At 36.6% G+C, this 25,742-nt stretch overlaps 1 protein-coding gene across 1 annotated transcript in view; it reads left to right on the top strand.

Moving 5' to 3' along the window:
* LOC109085024 (phospholipid-transporting ATPase IA-like) overlaps nucleotides 1-25,742 on the top strand; it is a 120,881-nt gene that overhangs the window by 89,365 nt on the left and 5,774 nt on the right. Inside the window, exons 26-30 of the mRNA XM_042738774.1 lie at nucleotides 4,225-4,397; nucleotides 7,498-7,681; nucleotides 10,900-11,010; nucleotides 19,993-20,067; nucleotides 22,457-22,579. Of these exons, the coding sequence (XP_042594708.1) occupies nucleotides 4,225-4,397; nucleotides 7,498-7,681; nucleotides 10,900-11,010; nucleotides 19,993-20,067; nucleotides 22,457-22,579 (666 nt within the window). The remainder of the gene's footprint in view (nucleotides 1-4,224; nucleotides 4,398-7,497; nucleotides 7,682-10,899; nucleotides 11,011-19,992; nucleotides 20,068-22,456; nucleotides 22,580-25,742) is intronic.

The raw sequence follows: 25,742 nt of genomic DNA, 5'->3' as shown, positions 1-25,742 counted from the left end.
GGGGGCCAAAAATAGAGATAATGCAAAGCAAAGAGCTCACTGTCTTTTAATTTAATGTAAAGGAACTGTTTTCTAGGCTTTGTAGCATTTATTTTGTTTTTCCTCCCTTGAGGTCTATTTTATAAATACAGTTTGTAATTCCATTTCTTGATCATTTTTCCTCTACAAGTGCGTTCATGCTGACAGCATTTTAATTGTTGATATTGCTTACAATCGGTTACTAGTAGACAGGCCCACGCAGAATGCCATAGGTTGAAAGCAATATTTTTTTGTTTAGTAATTATCACGTTTTGATTTTCTTTAGTTCTTGGTACTATAAAATTGTGTTTGAAGATTTTTGTGTAATTTTAATTTCAAATTTAAAAAACGTTTTTCTTAACATTAAAAAAAAGTGTTCTCAGTAATTTTGTTAACATCTAAAGTTGCTCTTGAGATCTTAATTTTCCTTTTTCTCAAGATACTCAAATTACATTTTCTTTTCTTTTTTTCAAGAGCACAAGAAAATTTAATGCAGAAACATAGATATTTTCTAGTTATCTGAACATAAGTTGTTTTCTCAAGATCTTGTCAATTATCTCGAAACACATATATTTTTTTTTTTTTTTTTTTTTTTAAAGCCATTTATAGTCATTTATTTGTTGTTAGTGATAATCTTACACTGAATTTGGATGTGATTTATGTTGTGATCATTTGAAAGAAAGAAAAAGGCTGGGTAAAAAATTTAAATTTCTTGATTTTTATTTATTCTAATTTTTACCAAATTATATTGATTCTTAAATCCCAAGAATCAGTTAGTGTAGCCTGTTTTCAGTTAATGAACACAACATTTTTTAAGCACACCTCCCATTCAATAAATCACAGTAACTCTGTGCTTTGTTCCTTTTGAAGTCTCCGATTTCAGATTCTTACCATTTTATGACAGTATTCAAACAATAAATGCTGTTTTGGCACTGTTTCATGTGGAGAGACAGATCACTGTAACAGCTCAGTTCAAGAGAAGCGGCAAGTGCATGTGAACTGATCATTTCCACTTTAATACTGTTTCTGCATGAAATAAATATGAATAAACATTTGGAGGTATGTTAAAAGAAAGATTACAACTTACCGAAATATCCTGTCATGTAATCACCTTAATTAGTGTTTCAACCATGCAACGATTTCAGTATAACAGCTTGTAAAAAATGTCACGTAATGTCATATTTACACCAGAAAAAAACATATGACCTTTTTTTTTTTTTCTTGAGAAAATTTGGCATGTATTGTACCTGATATGTTTCCAAAATAATCGATATTGAATTTAATCGAATCGAAAGCTTTGTCAGAATTAAATTGAATCATGAAATTTGTGTCAGAACTCCTCTAATAGGCAAAGCCATAACTGTGATTCCTCGATTCTCAGTTTCTGCCATTTGTATATCTTTGATCTGTTACAGTTTTTGAAATAACAACCGTATTCTCTCTTTCTTTCAAAGCCAGTTGCTTCTGTCAAGCAGTAGTGTGCAAGTTGGTGTCCGTCTAGGCATATTTATATACAATTCTGAGTGTATGTATGCACTTGCAGTCTTCGTTTCTTGTTTATAATGTCCGATATCACATGCTGGAGTCCAGGCATCTCAGTAAAAGGATTTCCAAAGGGCCTAAATCAGCCGTTATCTGCTGGATCTTGGCCGTGTGTGGAAGCGCTGATGTACTGTATATCCCACTGATGCCTTCTGCCCACGTGCAAAGCAAACACTCTTAAGTCATCACGGTCCGGTTTGCTCACACAACCATAACACAGAGGTCTGTTTGGATGACTGAGAGTGTTTAAGCCGAGCTTCCAAAGTGGAAGACTGGGAAACGGTGATGACTTGTGAGGAAATGGAGACATTGTCCTCTCATTAGACTTCATAAGCGGTCTTATCATCTGATCTGTGGCACACTTGTGTATTATTTACACCCATTACACACGAGGACACCTACAGAATGGACGCCACATATCAGAGAAGCTCTTACAGCTGCACTTCTCTCTCTTTCTCTGAAACCTGAGGCTTCTTTCTCTAAATATTTCCTTTGAGCTTGGGTTTCAGAGTCTGTTATGCCAGGAGAATGTTGGTTGGTCCCCGAGGTGTAATCTCACTACCCTTAGGCATCTCCCTTCCTCACACACACACACACACACACACACACACACACACACACACACACACACACACACACACACATACATTCAGTCTCAGATTTAGTGGTGATCATCAGCATAGATCTCTATCAAAGTAAGACAGCTATAATGATTATAATGTGGCATGTAACTTTTTATTCGTTCTTTTTTGGGGGGGTTGGGTTGTTTTGTTTTATTGTTTTTGTTTTTTCTTATTGTTTTGTTTTTTTGTTTGGTTCTTTTTTTTGTCGTTTGTCTTTCATTTTGTCCTGTCATGTATCAGCTGATATAGATCATTGGCATTGGTACAGTTTAAAAACAATTTGTTTTTGACAAAGATTTAATAGTTTTAAATAAGCTGTATTTATTTAGTATTTATTTAAAAGCAGCAGTGTCTCCATGTTATATTAATATTGCCGTTTTTTTTTTCAAGAATAATACTAATACCTTAATTTTTTTTATATTATTACTAAAACACTAAAAACAGTGATAATGAATTAATATTTAAAAGAACATCAATATTTTTTATTCTTATTACATATGTTATGTTATGTTATGTTATGTTATGTTATGTTATGTTATGTATCAGCTTATTGGTATTGGTCAGATTTTTGGCAAATTTTTAAAATGTCATTAAGTGATGTTATTTATATAGCTAGGTTTAAAAAAAAATGTCAAGTTTAATTAATGTTAACACACTTGTTTAGAAACCTTCTCTTGAGAATTTTTTTCTCCACTATGAGAGTGGTTGACCTAAAAGAGAAATCTAACTGTAAAGGCCCTAACTCTGACCATTCGACATTTTGAATACTTTGGAATTCTTCAGCGTTCGATCGTGTCTGCTCTGCATAGACTTGCTGTTATTAGTCATTATCTCACCCCTCGGATACAGAAGGCCTTGTTTGTGTCGTGGTCTTCACCATGTTGGAATGTGAAGCTGAAAACATGCTGGACAGCTGTGGAACATGAGCTGCAGATAGAGACATGCACTGGTTTGTTTACTCACAATGCTCAGGGATTTAAAGCTATAAAGACCAGCTTCTTTGAGGAAAGAGGAATTTCTGTGATGATTCACATTGACTCTCAGACGTGTTGAGAGGTTATGTAGTGGAGACCACTGACTCTCTTATGATTATTATATTTTTGTATATTTTTTAGTAGTTGTTTTTGCAGAAGCTGTGTGTAAATTTCTCTACTACCAGGATTTGGATCATTTTATGAGCAGGAGCTGTGTGATTTTAAAGGAATTTTTTATGGGGCACAGCAGCATTCCTAATCCAAACACAGAAGCATCCTCCCATACGTCCCAAATCCTTACAATAACAGCTTCTTACTACGAGGGGTATTTTCTGCTGAATGTACCGTTTTCACCATTAAACTCAGTTTAAAACAACAGTCAGGTTAAGTCAAAGATCCCAATTTTTCTCTGGCCCAGTCAGTGTTGATTAAGATCTTGCAGGTTTAATCAACACACAGAAATATTTGAGCCCATACAGCTGGGACAGAACATTCCTCTGAAAATAACCCATAAACCCAGACGTATGCTCACTCCGATTGTGTGAACGCAATGAGAGACGTAGAAGACTGAGGTCTGCAGCTATGCTAGTGCTCAGGGTAAGTTCCCATGCCGTTGTGTTTCCTGGTCAGGGCCATTGAAAGGCCTTGTTCTAACAAACGAACCATCACACCCAGCTTCGGCTTTTCGCTCTCCGTAATGAAGCATGCCATATGTATGTTCTCACTTTGATGCCCTGTGCATTGACAATAAACAGACGTAAACCCCATGTGCAAAAGTGTCTGGTGCTCTGCATGTTAAATCCTATGTTATTCTTGGCACTGATTGCATTGCCATTGAAGGAAAAGGGGGAAATTATGTGTGGTGTCTCATCAGACGTCTGTGAACAGTTTTATGATTTATTGCATTACAAATCCCTATCATAATGAATTCAGTCTTTTGAGTTGCACGTTCCTCAGAGAAATGTTTACATACCAGCTGATTTAGTCAGTTACACAACTGTGATGATGTCATTTTGTATGAAATGTTTATCAATATCTTTTATTATTCTGTACATGTTTGTGTGCAGGGTACCAGGGAGACACTCAGCCATCACTGCAGCATGCTGGGAGATGCTCTGCACAAGGAGAACGACTTCGCTCTCATCATAGATGGAAAGACACTGAAGTATGCCCTCACTTACGGGGCACGCCAGTATTTCCTGGACTTGGCTCTTTCCTGCAAGGCTGTGATATGCTGCAGGTGTGTAACTATACCTGGGGAATTTGCTGAAAATCAACAAGAATAACTTAATCAGCAATAATAACAGTAACAAACCCTTACAAAGTATTAAAACAAAGATTCACTGTACCAAGGGGTTTAAAAAAAAACAAGGGGGCACTTGAAAGTAAATATTATCTAGAAAATGTATCAGTTTATTTTGGCTGTAGTACAAAGACAACTAAAAGGTAATAATTTAATTTGGCAGACAAAAAGTTTTTTTTTTTTAATGTTTAGTTTTCACACACAATCCAAATTGGTCTGTCAGCATGAAAATATCAAGCAGATTGATGTTTAAATTAAATAAGATTGACATACTTGGTTTAAGCTCTTAAATCAAGATTGGTGGTCTTTTGCCCAGTTAAAATAATTTCAGTTAGACTGCTGTCACTTTAAGAGCTATGCACAAATTTTATCCAAAATATAAGTAATTTATTTCACAGTACGATATGTATCACATTTTCTTTAAATTATATTTTTTTGATTCTATAGAAATTGTAATTCAAGTCCAATAATCACAAAAAACTAATACTAGCAAAAAAATAAAATAAAAAAAACTCAGCAATTAAATAAGTTCAAAATAATTTCAGTTAGACTCTGCCGCGATCTCCAATATGCTGGAGAACTGTTAAAAGATTTGCGCTTCCGCAATGCTTTAAAATGTGTGCAAACAATATGTTTTCTTGACCACGTAGCACAGCAACGTCACATGACCATAAACCGCAATGCTTTAAAATGTGTGCAAACAATATGTTTTCTTGACCACGTAGCACAGCAACGTCACATGACCATATAGAGGCGATAGTCAAAAATCTCTACTGGTTAATCATGTCTACCAGTATATTGCACACCCCTACTACAAATGAAAGAAGTCTCTTTTTTTTTTTTTTTTTTTCAGGGTCCAGGCATGGGATGTTTGTTTTTTCAAGGAGAATAAAAGAGTCCAATTATTACAAATTGTCACTGTAATTAGATGCAGGTTTAAATTTATTTCCGTTGTTAAACCAAAGTACACAGGAAGTTTAAGCTCTGCTTAAATGTTTACCGTTTCACAGGTGGATGTAAATATTTCTTTGCAGGTTAATAACCCCTTTTGCCCTCCGGGGAACTGACTCCATCATTGGACATTTTTCTGCACTTACAAAAACATCAAGTGACTGGCAGACAATTACAGGGAAATGCCGCTGTGCTGTTTAAAGAACAAATTACCTTCCCTTTAGGTCGCAACCTTCCCAAAAAACATAATTATACTAGCTCTCAAAGCAGTTATTTACTAATGAGTGTTATTTTTTATAATAGTAGATTGTAGTCAGATTGTCTGTCAGTTATACACAAAGTTAAACTGTGTGTTCGCAGACTAGTATAAAGTGTTTAAAAAAAAAATGCTATACAGCGAAAGAAAAATATGAGGAACCAATTGAGCATGACCCAAGGAACTGCCAAAAATCAGTGTCAATTTCCAGAAACAACAACGCACCACCACAGGTGCCCACAGCCATTATGCAATGCTTGATGTAATCCATCCTATCTGCTTTCGCTCACTACACACACACATACGAACAGCCACATGGTGTCCGGAGGAGAACAGATTTGTGCCTGCAGATGAGTAAATGTTAAACTGACTCTAGAGGTCTCCTGCTATATCGGCAGCAATCTCCGGTTCACTGGAGAGCCTTACATCACTCTACATTCATTGCTTACAGGATGACCTATGAACGTTAAACCGGGGTTAAACCCCGGAGGAGCTTTTCTAGCCGAAAGCGAGACCTTAATTTCATTTGCTGACACAGATGATGCAGTACTGTAATGTGCTGCAAGCTTTTGTATATGTTTTTTAAAGGTCAGGGATCCTGAGATCAGGTTTGGCTTCATCAGGAACACAAATTTACCCGATTTGGGCATTTATAAGGCGTGGGTTCTTCTGTTTCTAAATGTTATGGGTTTCTAATGTTCATGAAAAGGCATTGAACTTTTTGTAGGAAATATATATTAGGTTTTGTTTTTTTGTTTTTTCCAGATCTTGTGTAAAACTGGCTTGCCAGCTGCAGCGATTTGTCAGCCAGTTATTCTTTTGAGTGTTTTTTTATTTTAATGATTCAGTCAAACAAGTTCACAAAATGATCAATAAATAAATTGTTGAATCGGTCTTAATCAGAGTGATATTTTTAAACATCTATACTCATTACTCATAATGAATTAATAGGACATGTAATAACATTTACTTCGATTTTTTTTTTTTTTTTGGTAAAATTTTGCATCCTTGCTGAATAAAAGTCTATTTCAAGTAAATTAGGTTCTTTTGAGCTTTCAGTTTATCAAAGAATGCAGAAAAATTTATAGTTTCCACAAAAGTAGCGCAACTGTTTTTAACACTGGAAATAAAAGGAAATGTTTCTTGAGCAGCAAATCTGCATGTTAGATTGATTTCTGAAGTATCATGTGACACTGAAGACTAGATAAAGTAGTGCTGAAAATTCAGCTTTGCCATTACAGGAATATATTTGATTAATATATATATATATATATATATATATATATATATATATATATATATATATATATATATTATATATATATATATAATACACACACCACAATATTCTTATATAAATGTAGCCATGGTGAGCGTTATTTTAAAAACATTAAGAACTGAACAGAATTTAGATAGACATAATCATTATGTGAAGACAAAATGTCACAACAGACGGCCAAGAAATCATAGTAGCATTTTAAAGGTGCCAGTAATTTTAATTTGCTATTTGAGCAGTGAATTTCAGTGTGAGAGTTTGAATAATAATTGGCAACAAGAAAAATAGCCTCAGATCCCTCTATAAAGGTTCACAACAGACGGCCAAGAAATCAAATGGTAGTCAACACTAATAATTGGCAACAAGAAAAATAGTCTCAGATCCCTCTATAAAGGTGTCATTTCAAATCTGCAATTATGTTGTAAATCTCTAATCTCTTTCCTTGTGGAAAGATAAATAAAATGTCAGTTTCAACCGTGGTTTCAACATTTCACATCAGAGCAGATATCACTCTTTGTCACTTTGTAATTTTTATTTATTTATTTTCTTTCCAGGGTTTCACCTCTGCAGAAGTCTGAGGTGGTTGAGATGGTGAAAAAACAGGTGAAAGTGATCACACTGGCCATTGGCGATGGAGCCAACGATGTGGGCATGATCCAGACCGCCCATGTGGGTGTCGGCATCTCTGGCAATGAAGGACTGCAGGCTGCCAACTCATCAGACTACTCTATTGCACAGGTGAGAAACTATCAAATTGCACATGCCTGCAGGAAGAAAGAATAAGTTAGCTAAATTGTGAGTAAATTAAATAATTTAATTGATCAATTATAATGAAATTAATGAAAAATGATGCATAATTATAGAAATAAAATTACACAAAATAAAATGTAATCTCTGCTTCTAAACCTAAAGCACGTATCAGTTACCAATGTAAACAAACACTTTTGTCTTGTTTCACTACAGTGCAACTCCCAGAAAATAAATCCGGTTCTAGATTATGTATCTAGGGTGAAGGGTTAAAACCTGTGGCTCATAGATTCTGCAGTCTGAGATAGCGAAACGGGTCGGTCAGCTCGGTTTACATAGCTTGAGTGTTCACTTACTCAAACCCCTGCTGATGGTGAAACGGGACCTGTCCCTCTTATGTAAACTTAATTAAGAAGATGTTTTGTAATTCACAGATTTTGATATAGCATAATCTTCATTGTTCGTTTAACAAAAGAAGAGCTCAAGTGTCGCTGATCGCTGTCAACATCGCTCTCCATCTCTGTCTCAGTTTCATTTCACGTTTTGTGCAGTTCGTGGAAACATCCCTCTTCACACTTGTTTTTCTATATTGCCCTGAGCTGTCTGTTCACTGGCCTCATGCATCGGATTACCCAAGAAAGCATCTTGTCTTTTCTTAAGTGCCCTCATCATATTGTAGGTGGAGGTGGTAGGGAATGCGGGCAGTTTCATAGAAAGTCGCTCGAACTGCCTTCCAGCAAAATGGTTCGTATGATATGTGCTGGATCATACGGGAAACTTCAATGTGCAGTACCAGCAGCTAGTGTGCATTCATCATCCTGAACCAGTGTCAGCTTGATTTGCACTATAAGGATTTTCACAATGCTGCTTCTCATCAACTGTTAAACTAGATGAAAATGTTATACATAAACTGTATGGTGTCATATATTTGTATTAAATTAACTAGAGTTCTATAATATGTAACTCCTTATGCAAACAAAAATCTCACTGGATTATTACAATTAATGGCAAAAGGAATGTTTAGAAATGTAAACTGATATATCCTACTGACACACTACAGCAAAAGATAGAAATAACTGACTTAAAACCATTTTTAGCTTGTGAAAATACTTGTTCTAATCATTTAGATGGTCACCACTGTAATTATACAATATATAATAAATATATTATTATATATTGGGATATATACAGTAATATTTATATTCATTTTATGTTAGTCTGATATACTGTCATGAAGGCCTTACAAGCTGTCAGAATTTAATCTTTTTTGACCATAGACTTATCAACAACTGCACCAAATTGCTTATTTTTGCTCAGTATGGGCCTTTGATTTAAACTGAGGGTTTCCTCCTGGAATATGAGCTCCATATTCTCCATAAAAGCCATTAAAGCTTGATGTATCAAATATGATACTCACCAAATTTTAAATTTTCTTTTGTTTTGTCGAAAGGTGTAATAAACTGTTCCATTCCATCAGGCTTTACAGGGTTAAACCACATCCATATAATATATAATATTAAGTGAAGGTATATTAGTTTTATATTTGTTAATAATTAGATATTTAATTCTAAATTAGTATGATATTGTTGGTAGCAGATCTTATGGTATGGCGTATTGTGTGTCTATATATCTGACCCATGTGCTGCCCAAGTGTGAAATTCATTTAAAGCTAATCTCACAGCAGGGCTCTCACAGAGTGCGGTGCTAATTTGTGTTAAACCCAGGGTCTTTAGTTTTGCTTGGGGCCTGTTTTGAAGATGTGATTAAGTTGTTTATGTGAAGGGATAAATCGGTGTGAGCTGGAATGCTGCAGAGCTTCAGCCTCGCACTAGGTCCTCCACAGATCGGCAGATATTAGGACAGAGGCTCCATATCCAGACTCCACTGTAGTCTGTCTGTCATCAACTCGCTCTCCTCGCATCCAGAGGTCAAACAGCCCCTGAGCCCCTCAAAGGCCCTCCGTACCCCTTACATCCCACCCTGCTGTTCCTGCCTTCATAGAAGTGACTGGCTGTTTGTTTTAGAGGAACGATGTTTATAAAACTGTCACATTCAGGATGCTCTTTAGGAAATAAAACATGGCATCCCTAAATCATCCTTTGATTGTGTTTTCATATAACACATATTACTTGTTTACACTGTCATGGAGGGTCACTGTAATCTTGAGCACCTGTGCAAATTCGGCTGTTTGCATATTGTATTTATTTCAGCGGCTATATAAATGGGCTACAGTGAAACTAACAAACTTGTGTCTGTTATGCTTTGTAACCAATAACATGTAAGGTCATGTTGGTTGTTTTTCGTTAGTTTAATTGCATAAACTGTATAAAGAAAACAATCCATAGATTTATCTCTGGTATCCTGATTTTGATCTGCACATAAACACCTTCTTCAGCATTGTGGGGCTTATTTAGTGAGCAAAGCACATCTCTGATTACATTTTGATGTCTAAGCCAGATGAAAACACAATTTTATGAATTATCAGTGAATTGTTGTGCATGTGAAATCACTCCGTGTTCAGAGTTTTGGTGCTGAGCCTGTTTTTGGTGTGTAGTGTGCTGAACTTAATGTTTAGTAAATATATTTATCTACTCAATCTTTTGCAATATATGTGTATGAAGCAACAAAATAAATTGGAGTGAACTACTCATCGACTGTTTGAAATCTGACTTGATGAAAGTTAAACACAGTGACAGCAACACAAACAGCATTTAATATTCAGTAAATCTGACACGATCCAGATGATTTAAACAGTTTATATCTACAGTTTGGATGTTGGGTGAGTAGATTAAGTACCATTTTGATCTAAATCATAAACCTGATAAACATTTCTTAAACTAATTCTTATATTAAAACCCAAAAACAAGATAAAATTTAAAAAACACCTTCCAATAAATTCCAGCTGCAGAAGCACAAATGTGTTAACCAAAACAACAATTACTTTGTTTTTGCACAGCTGCAAAAATTGTTCTCCCTTCCTCTGCTTTTCAACAAAATAAAACAGATTGTATCTGGAATTCTCAGGAATATGAGTGAGACAGTGTTTGTCTTGTCCCTGCAACTCCAGGCTTCCTGTTGCCCAGCATGGATAAGAGTGTCTCTTTATTTTCAAATCCAAAACCGCTTTCTGTGTTGGCTGGGGAACTGTAGATCTTGTGTAAACGATAGGCCTTAATGAACTTATCTCTGTCCTCCCTTCTCTCTCACAGTTCAAGTACTTGAAGAATCTTCTGTTGGTTCACGGCGCTTGGAATTACAACCGTGTTGCCAAGTGCATCCTGTATTGCTTCTACAAGAACATTGTGCTTTATATTATTGAGGTAAGAAAGTCTATGCACTGTAATGTCTTATCAAACTCATGGGTCATACAAAATGGATGACAGAGCACCAAGCCTTTTATTGCATTAGCCATTAATGACCTTTTCACGGAGATTGAATGACTACTCTTTAATGAAATTAACTGGCATTGCATGCATGTCTCCATCTTGCTCTAGGAATGCAGGTCTGTCGATGTGAAGGCCACAAGCCATCCATTTGTGATGGTATTTGAAAGTTTCCAGGCCTGGTGCTGATAGCCGGTTCAGAGACCTGACCTGACAAGTTAAAGGGCTGCTATCAGCACCAGCTTTATCATGAGGGGCGTTTGGCCGTTTTGATCTGCAGCACGCTTGGTTTACGAGAAGTTATACCTCAGGGACAAGCTTTAGGTTTCCTCAAGAGCTGAAAGAAGAGTTAGTAGCAGACTAATGGTCTAAAAGCAACATTAGGCCAATATAACTCTCTTTATTTAATTTCTAAGATCTTTGAAATCCATGAAATGGACATTTGGTCACACTAGCCTTGTGCTAGTATGCTAAGGCTACAGTATAGTACAAAATGGAAAGTATGTGTCCAAATTTAAACATATGTTGCGTATTTCTCTGATATTGGATTTATTCATTACGTATTCCTGTCGTATTTTTATTTATTGATTTTCGGAAATCATAATTGCAATGTGATTTTGGTTTTAAATGGACAAGAAGCCTTTCAGTCACTAATGCATCCAAGTAAGGAGTAAAGCATACACATTAGCTGGTACTTCATGTTGTATTCATGCTTTATCCAATTTATCTCTCTTTTGTAAAATGTTCCCTCTGTATGCAGCTCACTGCGATTTGAAACAGACCAACACCAGTATTCATGAGCTGTACAACCCCAGCAGAAACATGAGCACTTCAAAAATCCGTCTTTTTTCCCCCTCCGCCCTCTCGCGCCACACTACCACCCGAAATCTTTTTCCCTCCATCCATATTTATTTTTTATTATCTGCTGTGGTAAATCTCTGAAAAGCCCCTTAGATTTCTCTCTGTTGGCGTCCAGTGCTGCTGTAGGATAAGGAGATGAATCAGGACTTCAGATGACCGTTGGTTTCTTCTGCCCTCTCCAAATGTACAGCATGGCATGGTTTGTGAGTTAGTTCGGCCCATTTCATAGCCATTTCCTGTTTACATGTTTCTGTTATTTTAAAATTCAGGAGATTAAATCGGTCGTGTTTTGATATTTTAAACATTTTGGTACTAGTCTCGACCTCTATTTTAAAATTCAGGAGATTAAATCCGTGGGAATCTCAGAGCCCTGTAGCTGCGAGCAATTATCGCTCAATGAATTTGATATTTTAAACATTTTGGTACTAGTCTTGCCGGGCGGCTTTCATGTATTTTTTCCTTCTGGGTTTTGCCGTGGGGTTGTGGTATTTTGTTCCACAGTGAAAGTTCCCCTTCAACACAAACATTTCTGACTGTGATCACATTTCACACTTTCTCATCAATCAAGGAAAAAGCATCTCTTTCCTTAATTTTTTTTTTCTTATTATTTTGCATAAGAGGTGGCTCTGGAACAACTACGTCCAGTAAATGGCCTGACCCAAACACGCCCTCAGAATATTTCTAGCCACTTTTTAAGCTCTGCTTTTGAATCTCCAAGAGAACTGAAAGCACCCAGCGCACCCCAGCTCGTAGAGGTGAATGTATCTCCTCCTCGGCCCATCTTTTGTTATGAGCAGAAAATGTATTCCCCCTCTCCGTAAGGGGCCTTACTAATATAATAGGGCAGAGCTTTACTGTTTCCGTGCCTCACACCAAAAACACCTGTTTTGTAAGAGCTTGACATTCAAGACACTTGCTTCCCAAGGGTCGGTTAAAGGGATACATTTGTCGCCCTAATAGGTTTACCTTTGTGTCCGTTAAGGCTTTTCTTCGAATAATTTTTACAGACATTAACCTCAAGGAAGTGGAATAAGGATGTTAGTGGCCGTTTTAGCCTTCTCAACTTGTGGTTAGCAATGGATATGTGCACATCTTAAATTTTTTTTTTTTTTTTACTATCCTGTATATCATAGTAGCTTCAGAATGGTTTCTATTGTTTCAGATAGATGTTTTTCCAGTTGTAACCACACAATAGCACATGATCTTCCATACATTGTCAGACAAAGAAGTTTGGGTTAACCTAAACGTTTGTCATGCTGGTTTATTTAGTCTTTGGTTTGTGGTCTTGCATTCTTTCGACATGAGCTAAAATTAACCGGGGAAAAATAACTTTTCAGAAACTTAGTTGGATTAGCTGCTTTGAGACATGCAGAAAGCCCCTCTTACAAATCAAATTGCTGTGCTTGCTGTCATTATCCTGCTGGGCTCTTGAGCGCTTGATTGACAGCTCTTCAGCAGGCACCAGAAGGGCTGACGGACGAGTAGCATTTCTGAGGTAATTACAAGGGCCTCATTCAGACAGAGCAGCAGGCTAAGAGAAAGACTGCAGGCCTGAGTGGAGGCCCTGGGCCCTGCAGTCTCTCTGGTGCCATCATTGGAAAAACACCCAGCTAGTTCTTTTGGGTCTTCTCCCACTCACACTTGCAATTCAAAGGCCCTGCCTTATTGTCTTGCCAACATTTTTTAGGTTTTCTGGATATTTGGGTTTTACAGTACTGTTAAACATTTTAGGGTTTATTTATATATTGAAAGAAGCCACTAGTGCTCACCGAGGCTGCATTAAAATAACACTAATGTTGTGAAATATTATTGCATTTTAAAATAACTTTTTTCTATTTTAATATACTTTAAAATGCAGTTTATTTCTGTGATGGCAAAAATCAAAATCACAACACACAAAACAACACTCCACAGTCACACGATACCCCACAAAAAACATCACAAAAAAAAACATCTCTTTTTTTTCAATCAAAAAAAAAAACTTCTTCTTCCTAATTAATCAAATATAAAAGAAAATAAGAACAACATTTAATTAAAATAGTTTTTTTTTTGTAACATTATGCTTTCAATATCACTTTAAGACATCATTGCTCAAAGTTTCATTAAAAATATAATAATTACTGACCCCAAACTTTTGAACAGTAGTGTTCATAAAGAAAAAATGTGCCATATGTATACTGTCAAGATTAACATGCTCTTACATTTTTTTTTTCTTTGTTTATACTACAAATATAAAAATTTTTCCAAATAATGTTTTAACAGTTTGCTTTAGATCAATTGCAAAATCTTGTATATCAAATCTTAAAAATCTTTTATATCAGCTTATTTAATTTTGATGTTAACAATAAAATTAATATAATAATAAAAAAATACATGAAATCCATAACTCGCCACTTTTGAATAAATACATTAGTATGTCGCTGCATAAACAAAGCTTTGATATGAATGATTGGAGTTGGTTTCTAGCCAGTGTGGATTTGTGTGAGCTACCAGAACAACTCGATCAATGGCCCTACTGGAAAAATTAGATAATGGCAGTTTAACCCTCTGGAGTCTAAGGGTATTTTTGGGGCCTGGAGAAGTTTTGTCATGCCCTGACATTTGTGCTTTTTTTCAGTTTCTTATAAATATCTAAATGGCTAAAGTCAAATCTCACTGTAATCAGCACCAACTAGGCTATAATATGTGAGCAGCATGTATGTACATGATTGGTGTTTTTGAGGAAAAAAAATGTTTATGCGTGGTTAGTGAAAAACTAAAACATGTTAAACACTTGAATAAGGCAAGCAAAAACAATACAGAAAAATTGGTTCCCAGGAATTTTGAGAACGGGGCTTGTAGCCTAGAATTTTTTTTTTCTAAATGATTGAATACACTCACTTACAGAAAACAATATATTGATTTAAATTTTCTAAGACACTTTTTTGTTGTAAAAGTCATATGCGAGTAGGCTCAACTATCATGAATTCACACCTGAGAAGACAAAGGCCTTCCCTGGCGTCCACTAGAGGGGGAGGATTACAAGAAAGAATGTGAGGACAAAATAAATCTATAATTTTATGTTTGTAGTTTTTTTAGAATATATTTTCCAAATACCACCAACATAATTTAATATTCACTTGTGAGTGCAGTTAAACAGTTTATTAGGAACAATCAAAGCTGACTTTCAAACTGAATTTTTTGCATCATTACTCCAGTCACACAATCAATTGAAGAAATCCTTTTAACAATCTATTTTCTACAAAAAAACATTTATTGTTATTATTCATCATTATTATACTTAATGTTGAAAAGAGCTGAGAATATTTTTTTTTCAGGTTTTTTTATGGGGGATAAATTGAAAGAACGCATGATTGTTACAATTTGTTACAGTTACATTTAATGTTATACATTTATTTAATTTACATTCAAGCTTTTGAATGGTATAGTAGTGTATATTGTTATTGAAAAACTTCATAATATTTCAAGTGATATTATTACATTTAGTCAGGAATTATAGTTTGGAAAAAGTCTTTGGAAAAAAATACACGTATGTGAAAGACTATACAAGTATATAAATAAAAAAAAGAGACGTACTCATGTTTATGATCTCTGTGAATAAAGTGCTTCATTCTTTTTTTTATGAGGAAATCCAAATCTCAAATCCTCAACCACAATCACATCTCTTGTGGGGTGAATTATGTCTTATTCCTCTCATCGCGAAGCAAACAGTAAAATAATAAAAACTTGAAGAACAGTCTCGCTGCGTTGTCTTCTGTTGTGTGGGCATTCATTCAAAAGCCGCGCGCTTCAGTGAAACATTTGAATCTCAAAAAGCGCGCTCGGCGCGGGGGCGTGGTCAAAACCATTAGGAAGATAATGAAGGAGACGTGAAAAACTCGGACATCGCGTTGTTTTCATATGGATTACTTTATCACAGAATATTTGTTTTCGGCAGCACTTGTTTAGTTTCAAAGTAGACATGTCAGTGTCTGTTCGTTGAGTAGTCTCACTGAGTACCAGTTTCATTTTAATGACGCTTTTTATCTGAAGATCAGCGCAGACAAAGGCTGCAGACAGCACTCCTTGTTTGTTATCTTTATTTTATAAGTGCAGCAAAAGTTTTGTTGTTATTATGTCTGTATACAAAAAAAAAGTAGACCCTTTAACAGATTCGATTGATGTATTGCACTTATCTGTAATCAAAACTGAAAGTGTTAATTTACGTTCTTTTCGGGGTTATCAGAAAATACCCCAAAACGCGTATACGCGTTAATCGACTCCAGAGGGTTAAATCAATCAAGCTGTTTTTTAGAAGACATATTATCCATTTTACAACTTCACCAAGGTCAGCCAGACCCCCACCAGTTGGCCACCTAAAGCAGCTTGGACCAGCTGCCATGTTCCAGAACACAGCTACGCTAGTTTTAGCTAGATTCTCAAGCAGAGACATGGAGCAAAGAGGTGCCGTCTTTCTATTTTTCTCTTCCCTTGGGTCCTTCCCACCCAACATGGAGACAGAGGACGGGGGTGGAATCACAGATTTCAAAATCCTCTGAAAAATACACTCAGAGCCCCTCAGGACGAGTCTCATGGGGACACACACTCACTCACTCTCTCTCTCTCTCTCTCACACACACACAAACACACACACACACACTCCTCGCTTTCAGATTGTGCAGTAGAGGGCAGAGGGCAGTCACACCTCCACGCCGAGCAGCTCTGAATGAGCCAGAAGAGCAGAAGAAAGAGAGAGCCCTCCACACTATGTCCTCGGTCCCTAATGAGCAAATCAATGAATCTGTCTCATTGAAGGAAGCGGGAGAGAGGGGCACTCACAGGACCCAGAGGACCAGGCCAAAACGCTCTCTCATATGCATGTACTGCTGCTCATGAATAGAGGCTTTATTTTGACTTAGCACAACAATATCCTGCAGCCCGTAGCCCCTCAATGAGGCAGACTCGCATTAATTCAGCTCTCTCTGACCCACCTGTTTGACTACCAGCATGCCGCTGGCCACGACTATTCGTGGCTTTTGATCAAAATGTGGTCATAAGGGAATTCTTAGAGTCTGGAATTTGTGTGCGAGGAGGAAAACAACATTAACGTGATGCGATATTGGTAATTTATTCATGTTTGTTTGTGCAAATGGGTTTCATAAGCAGCAGATCTCTTTTAAAAACAATATCACGGTAGAATGCACCTGATGGAAAGGAAAATGGGAGTTGGAACGGGTGGGCGTGGCTGGGGGGGGGCGCATTGGGGGAGTGCGCCAATCCTCCTCTCTTCCTCTCTCTTTCTTTCTCTATGGCGAGGCCAGAGGGGAGGGGTGACAGACATTTGTTTTGGGAACATTTTCACGCATTGGCTCACTCTATTGAATGAGAGGGGCTGGTGGATGAGAGGGGGTTCTGTCAAAACCCCAAAAATTTGTAGCAATTCACGCTTTCATAATGGAGTTAAATGAAGCGAGGAAATGTCCGCCTGGCCATGGCACTGCACAGTAACCTGGGGTCCGCTTAACAGTCGAACCTCTCACACACATACTCAAGACTGGTTGAGCTTCTCAAAAATGTTTTTTTCTAAATACAGTAGAGAAGCTCACAGCATTTGAGTCGAGCAAAAATTGAACAGTGCTGAACTTTGGCTCCAGGTATTTCGTATTCATTTAAGAAATTATTTCATTGATTACTCAGTCATATTATTCTAAACCTGTATTTTTGTCTGTACACCACAAAAAAAGAGATGTTTAGTTGTATGTTCACACTGCTCTTTTCTATACGGTAGAAGTGAACAGTGACCAGGGGATCACAAGTTGCGTAAAAAGCACTATAAAAGTATTGTAAAAATTACTCCATATGACTTGTGCATTATATTCCAATGCTATGAAGCTGTGTGATCAATTTGTAAGGGGGAAAAATAGTTATTGTTCTGTAAAAAAGGTAATCTCATTAAATGAGAGCAGAAAAACTGCATTATGGTTTCTACAAAAATAAGCAGCACTGATTTCAGCATAAATATAAATAATGAAAACTGTTTTTGAGCACAAAATCAGCATATTAGAATGATTTCTGAAAGATCATGTGACACTGAAGGCTAGAGTAATGACTGCTGAAAATTCAGCTTTGCATCACATGGATCAATTACATTGACATGTATTCAAATAGAAAACCTTTTTAATATTAATATTTCACAATATTACTTTTTTAACTGTATTTTTAAACAAGTAAATACAGCTTTGGTGAGCATAAGAGACTTCCTTCAAAAACAAATCTCTTTAACAGTGTAGATTGCAAGTTGGTATTTAAATGACAGAATTCTGAAAGACCTATCTGTTTAAATTTTGGTGTCACATGATCCTGTGTTTTGCCATATTAATATTGTCTTCTTTTTTATTCTCGCATCGCATTTTTTGGTTATTACAGATTTTTCCCCTCTTTAAAACAGCTGCTGTGAGATATTATCACATTCTCCGATTTCTAGATGACTATGACAGAATTGTGTGCCAGACTAGTCAAACTAATAGCGATATTAAGTGATGAACTCCATCTCCATGGCATATGGTTTAGATACACATTCTTCTCTCTTCTCCTTTTCGTTTGTGGTCTTTTCCCTGGTCTCCACCCTTAAGCCCAATAACTCACATCTTTCAGTCCACATCTAGTCCTTTTGCACTGATCTGTTTTTTGTACGGTCTTAAACTCCTTTTGTGTTATAGAAAGTCTGATATGTGATCAGTTGTTTCAGCTATGAGACACCGGGGTTGATCAAGGTGGGAAACAGTATCTGATTTACGAGTGATTCTGGCTGAAGTCATGGGAACTGTTGAAGTCTCTCTCTCTCTTACCTCCAGCACTAACGCCCTTCCTCTCTCATTCCTGCCTGGGGTTGTCCTCTGAGTAATGATGTGTTAAGCCCAGGTTGTGGCTTCGCATGACAAGATAGTTGGGCTTCTCTATGTTTAGATGTTTTTAAAGCCTTGGCAGTATGTTTGCTAAAGCAGGGGCTTAACTGTTTTTACATGCACTCATCTCACAGCTGTTCTTATTGATAGTCGGCTATTAATCTTTTTATCAAAATGTACTATAATCTAAAACAGTGGTTTTTAGCTGGTGGGCAGGTCTAGATGAAAGAGAAAATGTTTCCAATATCTTAAAATATAAAATATTGAATGCAATTTTTAATATAATTGTAATTTATTTGTTTGGTTATAATTGACATGTTTATTTCTTATTTGATTTATTTGTATAAAATAAAAAAGTCAATATTTTTATGTTTTATCTTAAACATTTTTTATTTATTTAAATACATTAAAATTAAAAATTGTATTGGTTCGCTTGCTAATTATTTAAGAATAGTATTATATAATAATAAATAAATAAAATACATAATAGTAAAATTTTCAATGGTGGTCTGACATTTGGACCCCACTATGTATATGAAAAAGTGACCCAAAGCTGGCTTATTTATTCTCCAAGACTGATCTTGGAACAAACCATTTGCAGTGATACAGTGTATGAGACTGTAGAAAGGACTGATGGGGTCAGTTCACTGCTGCTTTCATGAGAGATCGCTCTCTCTCGGGTAATTTCAAGCACTGAGAGGCCCCACAGAAAACAACAGCCATCGATCAACCTAAATTAAAATCCGCTAGGAGCAGAGTTAAGCGCACACAAAGTGGGGAATATATGATTAATGATGGTATATATTTACCTTTTAGTCACACATTTATGTAGTAATGATTATCATATGCTCTGTCATTGCCCTTTTAATATGTTACCATTTCCTTTAGGACGACTTGGGAAGCATATAGTTACTCCTTTTTTTTTTCTTTTTTTTTTGTCCTAACTTTTTACTATTTAAAAGATTATTTTTTTGAATAATAATTCCATTTAATTTAATAATTAAATTGGATTTTTTTTTTTTTTTATATCTATTAAATTATTATTATTATTATTGTACTTAAATTTAGTTTGTTTTAATAATGTGCTTTATATAATTGGGTAACATGCCAAATTTTGTTTTAAATGTTCACATTGATGAGTCGTTTACCATTGCATTGTCTTTTTGTCTTTCAGATCTGGTTTGCATTTGTGAACGGCTTCTCCGGTCAGATTCTGTTCGAGCGCTGGTGCATCGGCCTGTACAACGTGGTAAGAGTGTTTGCATTCATACATCTGTCTGGGTGTGTGATTTACTCTCCCCTCTTCATTACTGTGAGAGGAAAAGTGTTAAAACGCCTCCCCTGTCGCGCTCAGGCAAGAAACTCATTAGCCGCGGCACCCCAGCCAGCTCCTTTACTGCGGCCCGTGTCAGTGCCATCCTGAAAAATCTCCCTCTTATTTATGACCGCTTGTCAATCCGTATTCCCTCCGTGCCCAGAACTATGTCCTGAATGTGCTGCAACAACAGACGCTCATGCCCCGAAGAGCTGCGTTAAACAGGTCAGCGGTGGATGATAAAGGAACAGGTTGAATCCAGACACATTTAAATACACACACACGGCCGTTTAGGTGGAGTCCTGTGAACTGGGCTGCCCTAGGGCTTGGTGATAGGAATTGATGCTGTTAATTAACATATTTTCAAACAGGAAGGAAAGTTATTCAGAGGGAAAAAATGCTCCGGGTGGAGTACGTTTTTCCATTTTGCATAAAAAAATGAAGATACGAAGAAAAAATGACTAAGCCACCCGATTCGCTGATTGTCCTGAGAAATTATTTCTTTACGCCTGAACAAAGAACAAAATTTGAGCACGGCTTCCCATCAGCCCTGTGTAATGGATCATTGGCATTGTGAGGCCTGTAACAACTCGGCCCTGCGCATTCTCTCTTTATCTGAGAGAGGAGGAATTCCATTGTGTCAGAGGGGATCTGTTGGATGCAACGGGCTGAAACCACCCCTTAATGGAAAAGGCCAGCCGACCATGTCAGCCGCTCCAGCTGGGCCAGTGAGAGACACTTACGACTGACCCCACAACCCTCTCTGGACCATAATACCACCCCTCTCGCTTTCAACAGCTGCTGCACGGAGAAACGTTAGAGCTCTGCGGAAAAATGAAAGCATCCAGGATATCTGCTAACAAGCTGCAGGCACAGTGGCAGATGTTCGTTTTTGAATCATTTTTGCTGAGAGAGAGTGCAAAATATGATAAATGCCAGAAAGTTACAGGCTCACTGAGCTATACCAAGCAAGTAAATGAAAACGGCAGACAAGGGGAGCACATCTGGTGCTCAGGATAGAATGTAGTTGTTTAGACTGCTATGTATTTTTAGGGATCTATTTTTATTTATTTTTCTTTTCAGTGTTTATTAGGGCTGCCCTCGACTAAAGATTTTTCTGGTCAACTAGTAGTCGTTCATTTGAAGCATTATTCGACTAATCGCATGTTTATTAATAAACCATTCAAATAATAATAATGAGCCTTTAATTGCCTACATACCCTAATAAGCACATGCATAAAGCTTGCCACAGCACACCAGGAGAAGTAATGATTATGAATGTGTCAGGGAAGAACGGTAAGGAGGCTGCATTAATATTTGAATCATTAATTGATAAACTAGTGCTTTCTTTGTGTTTTCAGTTTAAGAGATTAATTTGGCGACACTGCCTCGTCATCTCTGCAGTAGTGGATGCGCCTGTATGTTTCACATGGATTACATAATCCATTTGAATTGGTTCATTTGAAAGTGAACATTTCACTCTCTATAAATATATTTTCCATGTCTGTAAGGCAAGTATACACAGAGTTTTGCGCTCTGTTCACAGTGGCAGAGGCAGCAAAATGTGAATCCGGTTTTCTTTCATTATTTTACAAAAGCACAATGTTTTGTTGTTATTATGAGTGCACATAAATAAACGCAGAGTATTTACAGATTCAAAAGATGTATTACTCTTATCTTTATGACCAAAAATGAGCCTCCATCTGCCATGCAGTGAGCGCACTGCTATTTAGTTTTCATACTTCGCACAGACACTTCAATAGCACACATTTTTCTAGGTAAGCATTAGATTGAGCAGACATGTAAAGTTGCTGCTACTAACATATTTCAGATTATTTGAGGTCGGTGAATGATAGGCAAGCATTTGAATGTCCTGTCCAATGTACCGTATTACCACAAAGACCAGTCGTTAACGATCTGTCTGTAACGGACTCACCACTCACTGTGGATTTTCCCCTTTTTTTTTTTTTTTTTTTTTTTTTTTTTTTGCGACTAATAAAATTTTGGTCAACCAAGCCTCTTTCTTTCGACTCTTCTCGGCAGCCCTAGCAGTTTATTATTTCAATTCATCACAAATTAGTTTCTGTAATGAGAACTAGGATAATATCTTATACTATCCCTAAAAAAAAAAAAAAAAAAAACGTGCTGTGGGGCCTAAATATCTGAAACTAGTAGAGGTGCTTCTGTTTTGCATTTTTATAATTTAGTATGAGTTTTCATTATAAATTATATCGTCTGCACAACAGTTTGACTTTTAGTTTCGTTTTCTGTGATTTAAACTAAAAACTGTGTAATTTTTTGTTTTTCCTTTTTCGTTTATTAGATCTTCACTGCTTTGCCTCCTCTGACTCTGGGCATCTTCGAACGCTCCTGCAGGAAAGAGAACATGCTCAAATACCCTGAACTCTACAAAACCTCCCAGAATGCAATGGGCTTCAACACCAAGGTAAATACACTCAAATATGCAGTGTAAATCTAAGTTTAGCTGAATCAACAGCCCACTGATTGAGGAATGATGTAAATGGCAGATGAAACGCATATTTATAATTCGAACGTGTTTAAAAATTCTTAAAACATATGCCATAAGGTAATGAATCTCTTGTAAATAAATGTATAAATAATAAACTAGTGAAACTAGTTCATTTCCATTCATGATGATGATGATGATGATGATGACCCTGTAGACAGGTCATGCTGGGTACACTTTACTGAGCTGTGTTTGGTGAACAGTTTAGCACCCAGGCTAAAAACCCCACTGAACAAACAGATCTTTTTATGACTCCCTACACTGTAAAAAAAGCAAGTCAACAGCAAGACCTTGTTGGTTTAGCCGTGCATTAAACTGTCCCTTTCTGTCAGCCTTTCTGCTTATCTGAGATGTCTTTGAGAGTTCATCTCCCTTTTTAGAAGGTCATAAACTCTCTTAAGCCAGTACCAATGTGAAGCTTTGTTCACAATGTGTAATATGTATACATATAAACCACTCCTAATTTAGTCTTTTAAAAACCGTTCACTCAGAGTCTAATATATGAACGTTTATATGAAGTTTTTTGACATTACTACTTTTTATATGTGCATTTACTTGGTTTTTAAAGCAAGTATAATAAAATAATAATGTTTGTTAATGTTATTAATAAAAGTTAGAATCAAGTTTGTCTTCAATCTTAAAGACATATACCCAGTTTTAGATGCTAGATATGTCCTAGTAAAATTATTTCAGATACCTTAATGGTATATAGGACAAGCATATTTCCATCCTCTCTAGGTGTCTGTGACTGCTGGCTTTGCGTCTCTCTGTGTTAATAAAGCTGTCTGGTCTCCAGCTCCAGTGTGTCTGTGCTGGTGTCACCTCACAGCCCTGCTCCACAGCCGTGGAGACCCATTTACCACCACACTGACACGGATTACAGACAACACAACCCCTGGGGTCAGGAGGGAGAGACAGATTTACTGGCTATTTGTAACGCAAGCACATAATTCTTACTTTAATTGTTCAATGCAAAAAAAAAAAAAAAAAACGTTAACGGCGAAGAGGAAGACCATAATATACAATAAAATTAAGAATTGAAGTAGGGAAATGCAGTAGAAATAATCACTAACAGAACAGTATTTTATAAAAAAAAAAAAAAAAGGGGTGAATTGTATATTATCGGAAATTATAATAGGCTGCTTTCTGTTATTTCACTATTATGAAATAATGAGAGTGATATATTTGCTTGAACAAAGAAGCAAAGACAGAGTTAATGGATATATAAGGGAAGGTAATGAGAGCAACTGTTGAATACTGTAGAATTGTCCAAATTGTGAACCCAAGATTCTTTTGAGTTAGAATTTATTTATTTTTTTAAAGAATTGGTTAAATTGATTCACAGAAGCCTTAAACGATCTCATGACTTGGTTAAACTCATTTACCAAAATAGTCTAAAATATTTGCGTGCAACTCCTACTTAAATATCCTGATATTTGCATTGATTTTAGTGTAAATTATATTCATTATAAATTAATGTAAATTAAATGTTCCTATATAGGAATACATGTATGCTGAATCATGGCTGATTCTAAAGTGATCTGAAGTGTTCATGTAGATGTTAATGGAGACTTTTTATTTGATGATCGAACCAGCTGTACATGTGCCGCATCCCTGTTTCAGACTGCTACGTCATCTGTGTACAGAACAGACACTTTATTTGTGAATAAAGTCTGTGGAAGCAGAGGGAAAGATCATGCATTAGATTGGGGAGAAGCAAAGAGTGTGAAATATTTAGGTCTTTACCCACCATGTCCCCTTTCACATTTAATTACGAGTCTCCCTAATAACGACAAAGCCCCTCGTAGACCCCAGGATAGCGGTTATTACACTCATTCAACACACTGCAGCCTCCATCCCTCCCTCCTTCTGCCTCTTTCTCTCTTTCATTCTCTCCCTTTCTGGCTTTATTTGTAGCCCAACATAGTTGGAGAAGGCTTATTAGAGCGTCTGGAAAATAGTTGGCACAAAATAAAGTTTATCCTTTCATGCTAGTTTAAGCAATTAAGCTGTCACACAGAATGCAGTGCTTTGCTTCAGGCAGGACAGACGGCCATTCACACCTACATTCTTAGCAACCCGCTTAGAAACGGAGGAGTTCGGGGCCTCCCTGTGACAAATGATTATGAACGTTTATCGATTTCATTAGCATTCATTGCAGGACTGTGCGTGTAAAGCACCAGGCGAGGGTGAGAGCAGGTTGTTTCGCATGGCACTTACATCATGTTTTGTTTTAGTTGGTTATGTTTTATTGCCTACTATGTGAAAATCTCAAGTCAAATCAATGTAGAATGGAGTCATGTCCATAGCTTAGTGAAAATTTTGAATTCTTTAATAGTGTAATACATTTTTTTAATACTTGGGCTTGTAAATTTGAATAAACCCCAAATCTTAAGTATGAATTTAATTCCAAAGATTAGAATGATTGAGATACACTGGTGTAGTGATGGTGATCCACTGGTGTAGTGAAGGCGATCCCATCCCTTAGCTTTGTTTTGCTTTGCCGATAGCGGAGGTGAGAGGGTCAAGGCAGAGATGCCGAGAGGTCATACAGGGCCTCTGTGAAACAACACAGAACAAGACAATCTCAGGGTATTCCTCTTTTCTCCCACTCTCTCATTCTCCTCTCTTTTCTCTGCATCCCATCCCCCTCAAGAGATTTCATAGCTGCCACTTGGTTGGATTTGGAAAAACTTGTGGCAGTTGTTTCGACATTTACAGACTGAGGATCTTTATCCACCTTTTTCCTAACAAACCTTTTGCGTTTAAAATTATTGGAAGCACTTCCGTTGTGGGGAAATTCCTCTCAAAAAGACTGCAACAAATCATTTCAAATCATAAGATTGTGCAACAAATAATCCTTATCCGTCATTTTGACTGAATGGGCTTTAATTTTTCATTCATTTACATTTCATTTTCATTCTTTTTTGTTTATTTTTTTTATAAATTTTTTTGAAGGCAAGGAAAAAATGTTACATTTGGTATATTAATGTGACGTGATATAACAACATCTATAGAATAGCTCTTTTAAGCCGCTGCATTATTTTCCCTTCTGATTGTTTTCATGTTCCCTTTGTATTCC

Source organism: Cyprinus carpio, chromosome B14 (genome assembly GCF_018340385.1).
Source record: "Cyprinus carpio isolate SPL01 chromosome B14, ASM1834038v1, whole genome shotgun sequence".
NCBI lineage: Eukaryota > Metazoa > Chordata > Actinopteri > Cypriniformes > Cyprinidae > Cyprinus > Cyprinus carpio.
This window is presented reverse-complemented; position numbering and strand designations above follow the sequence as displayed.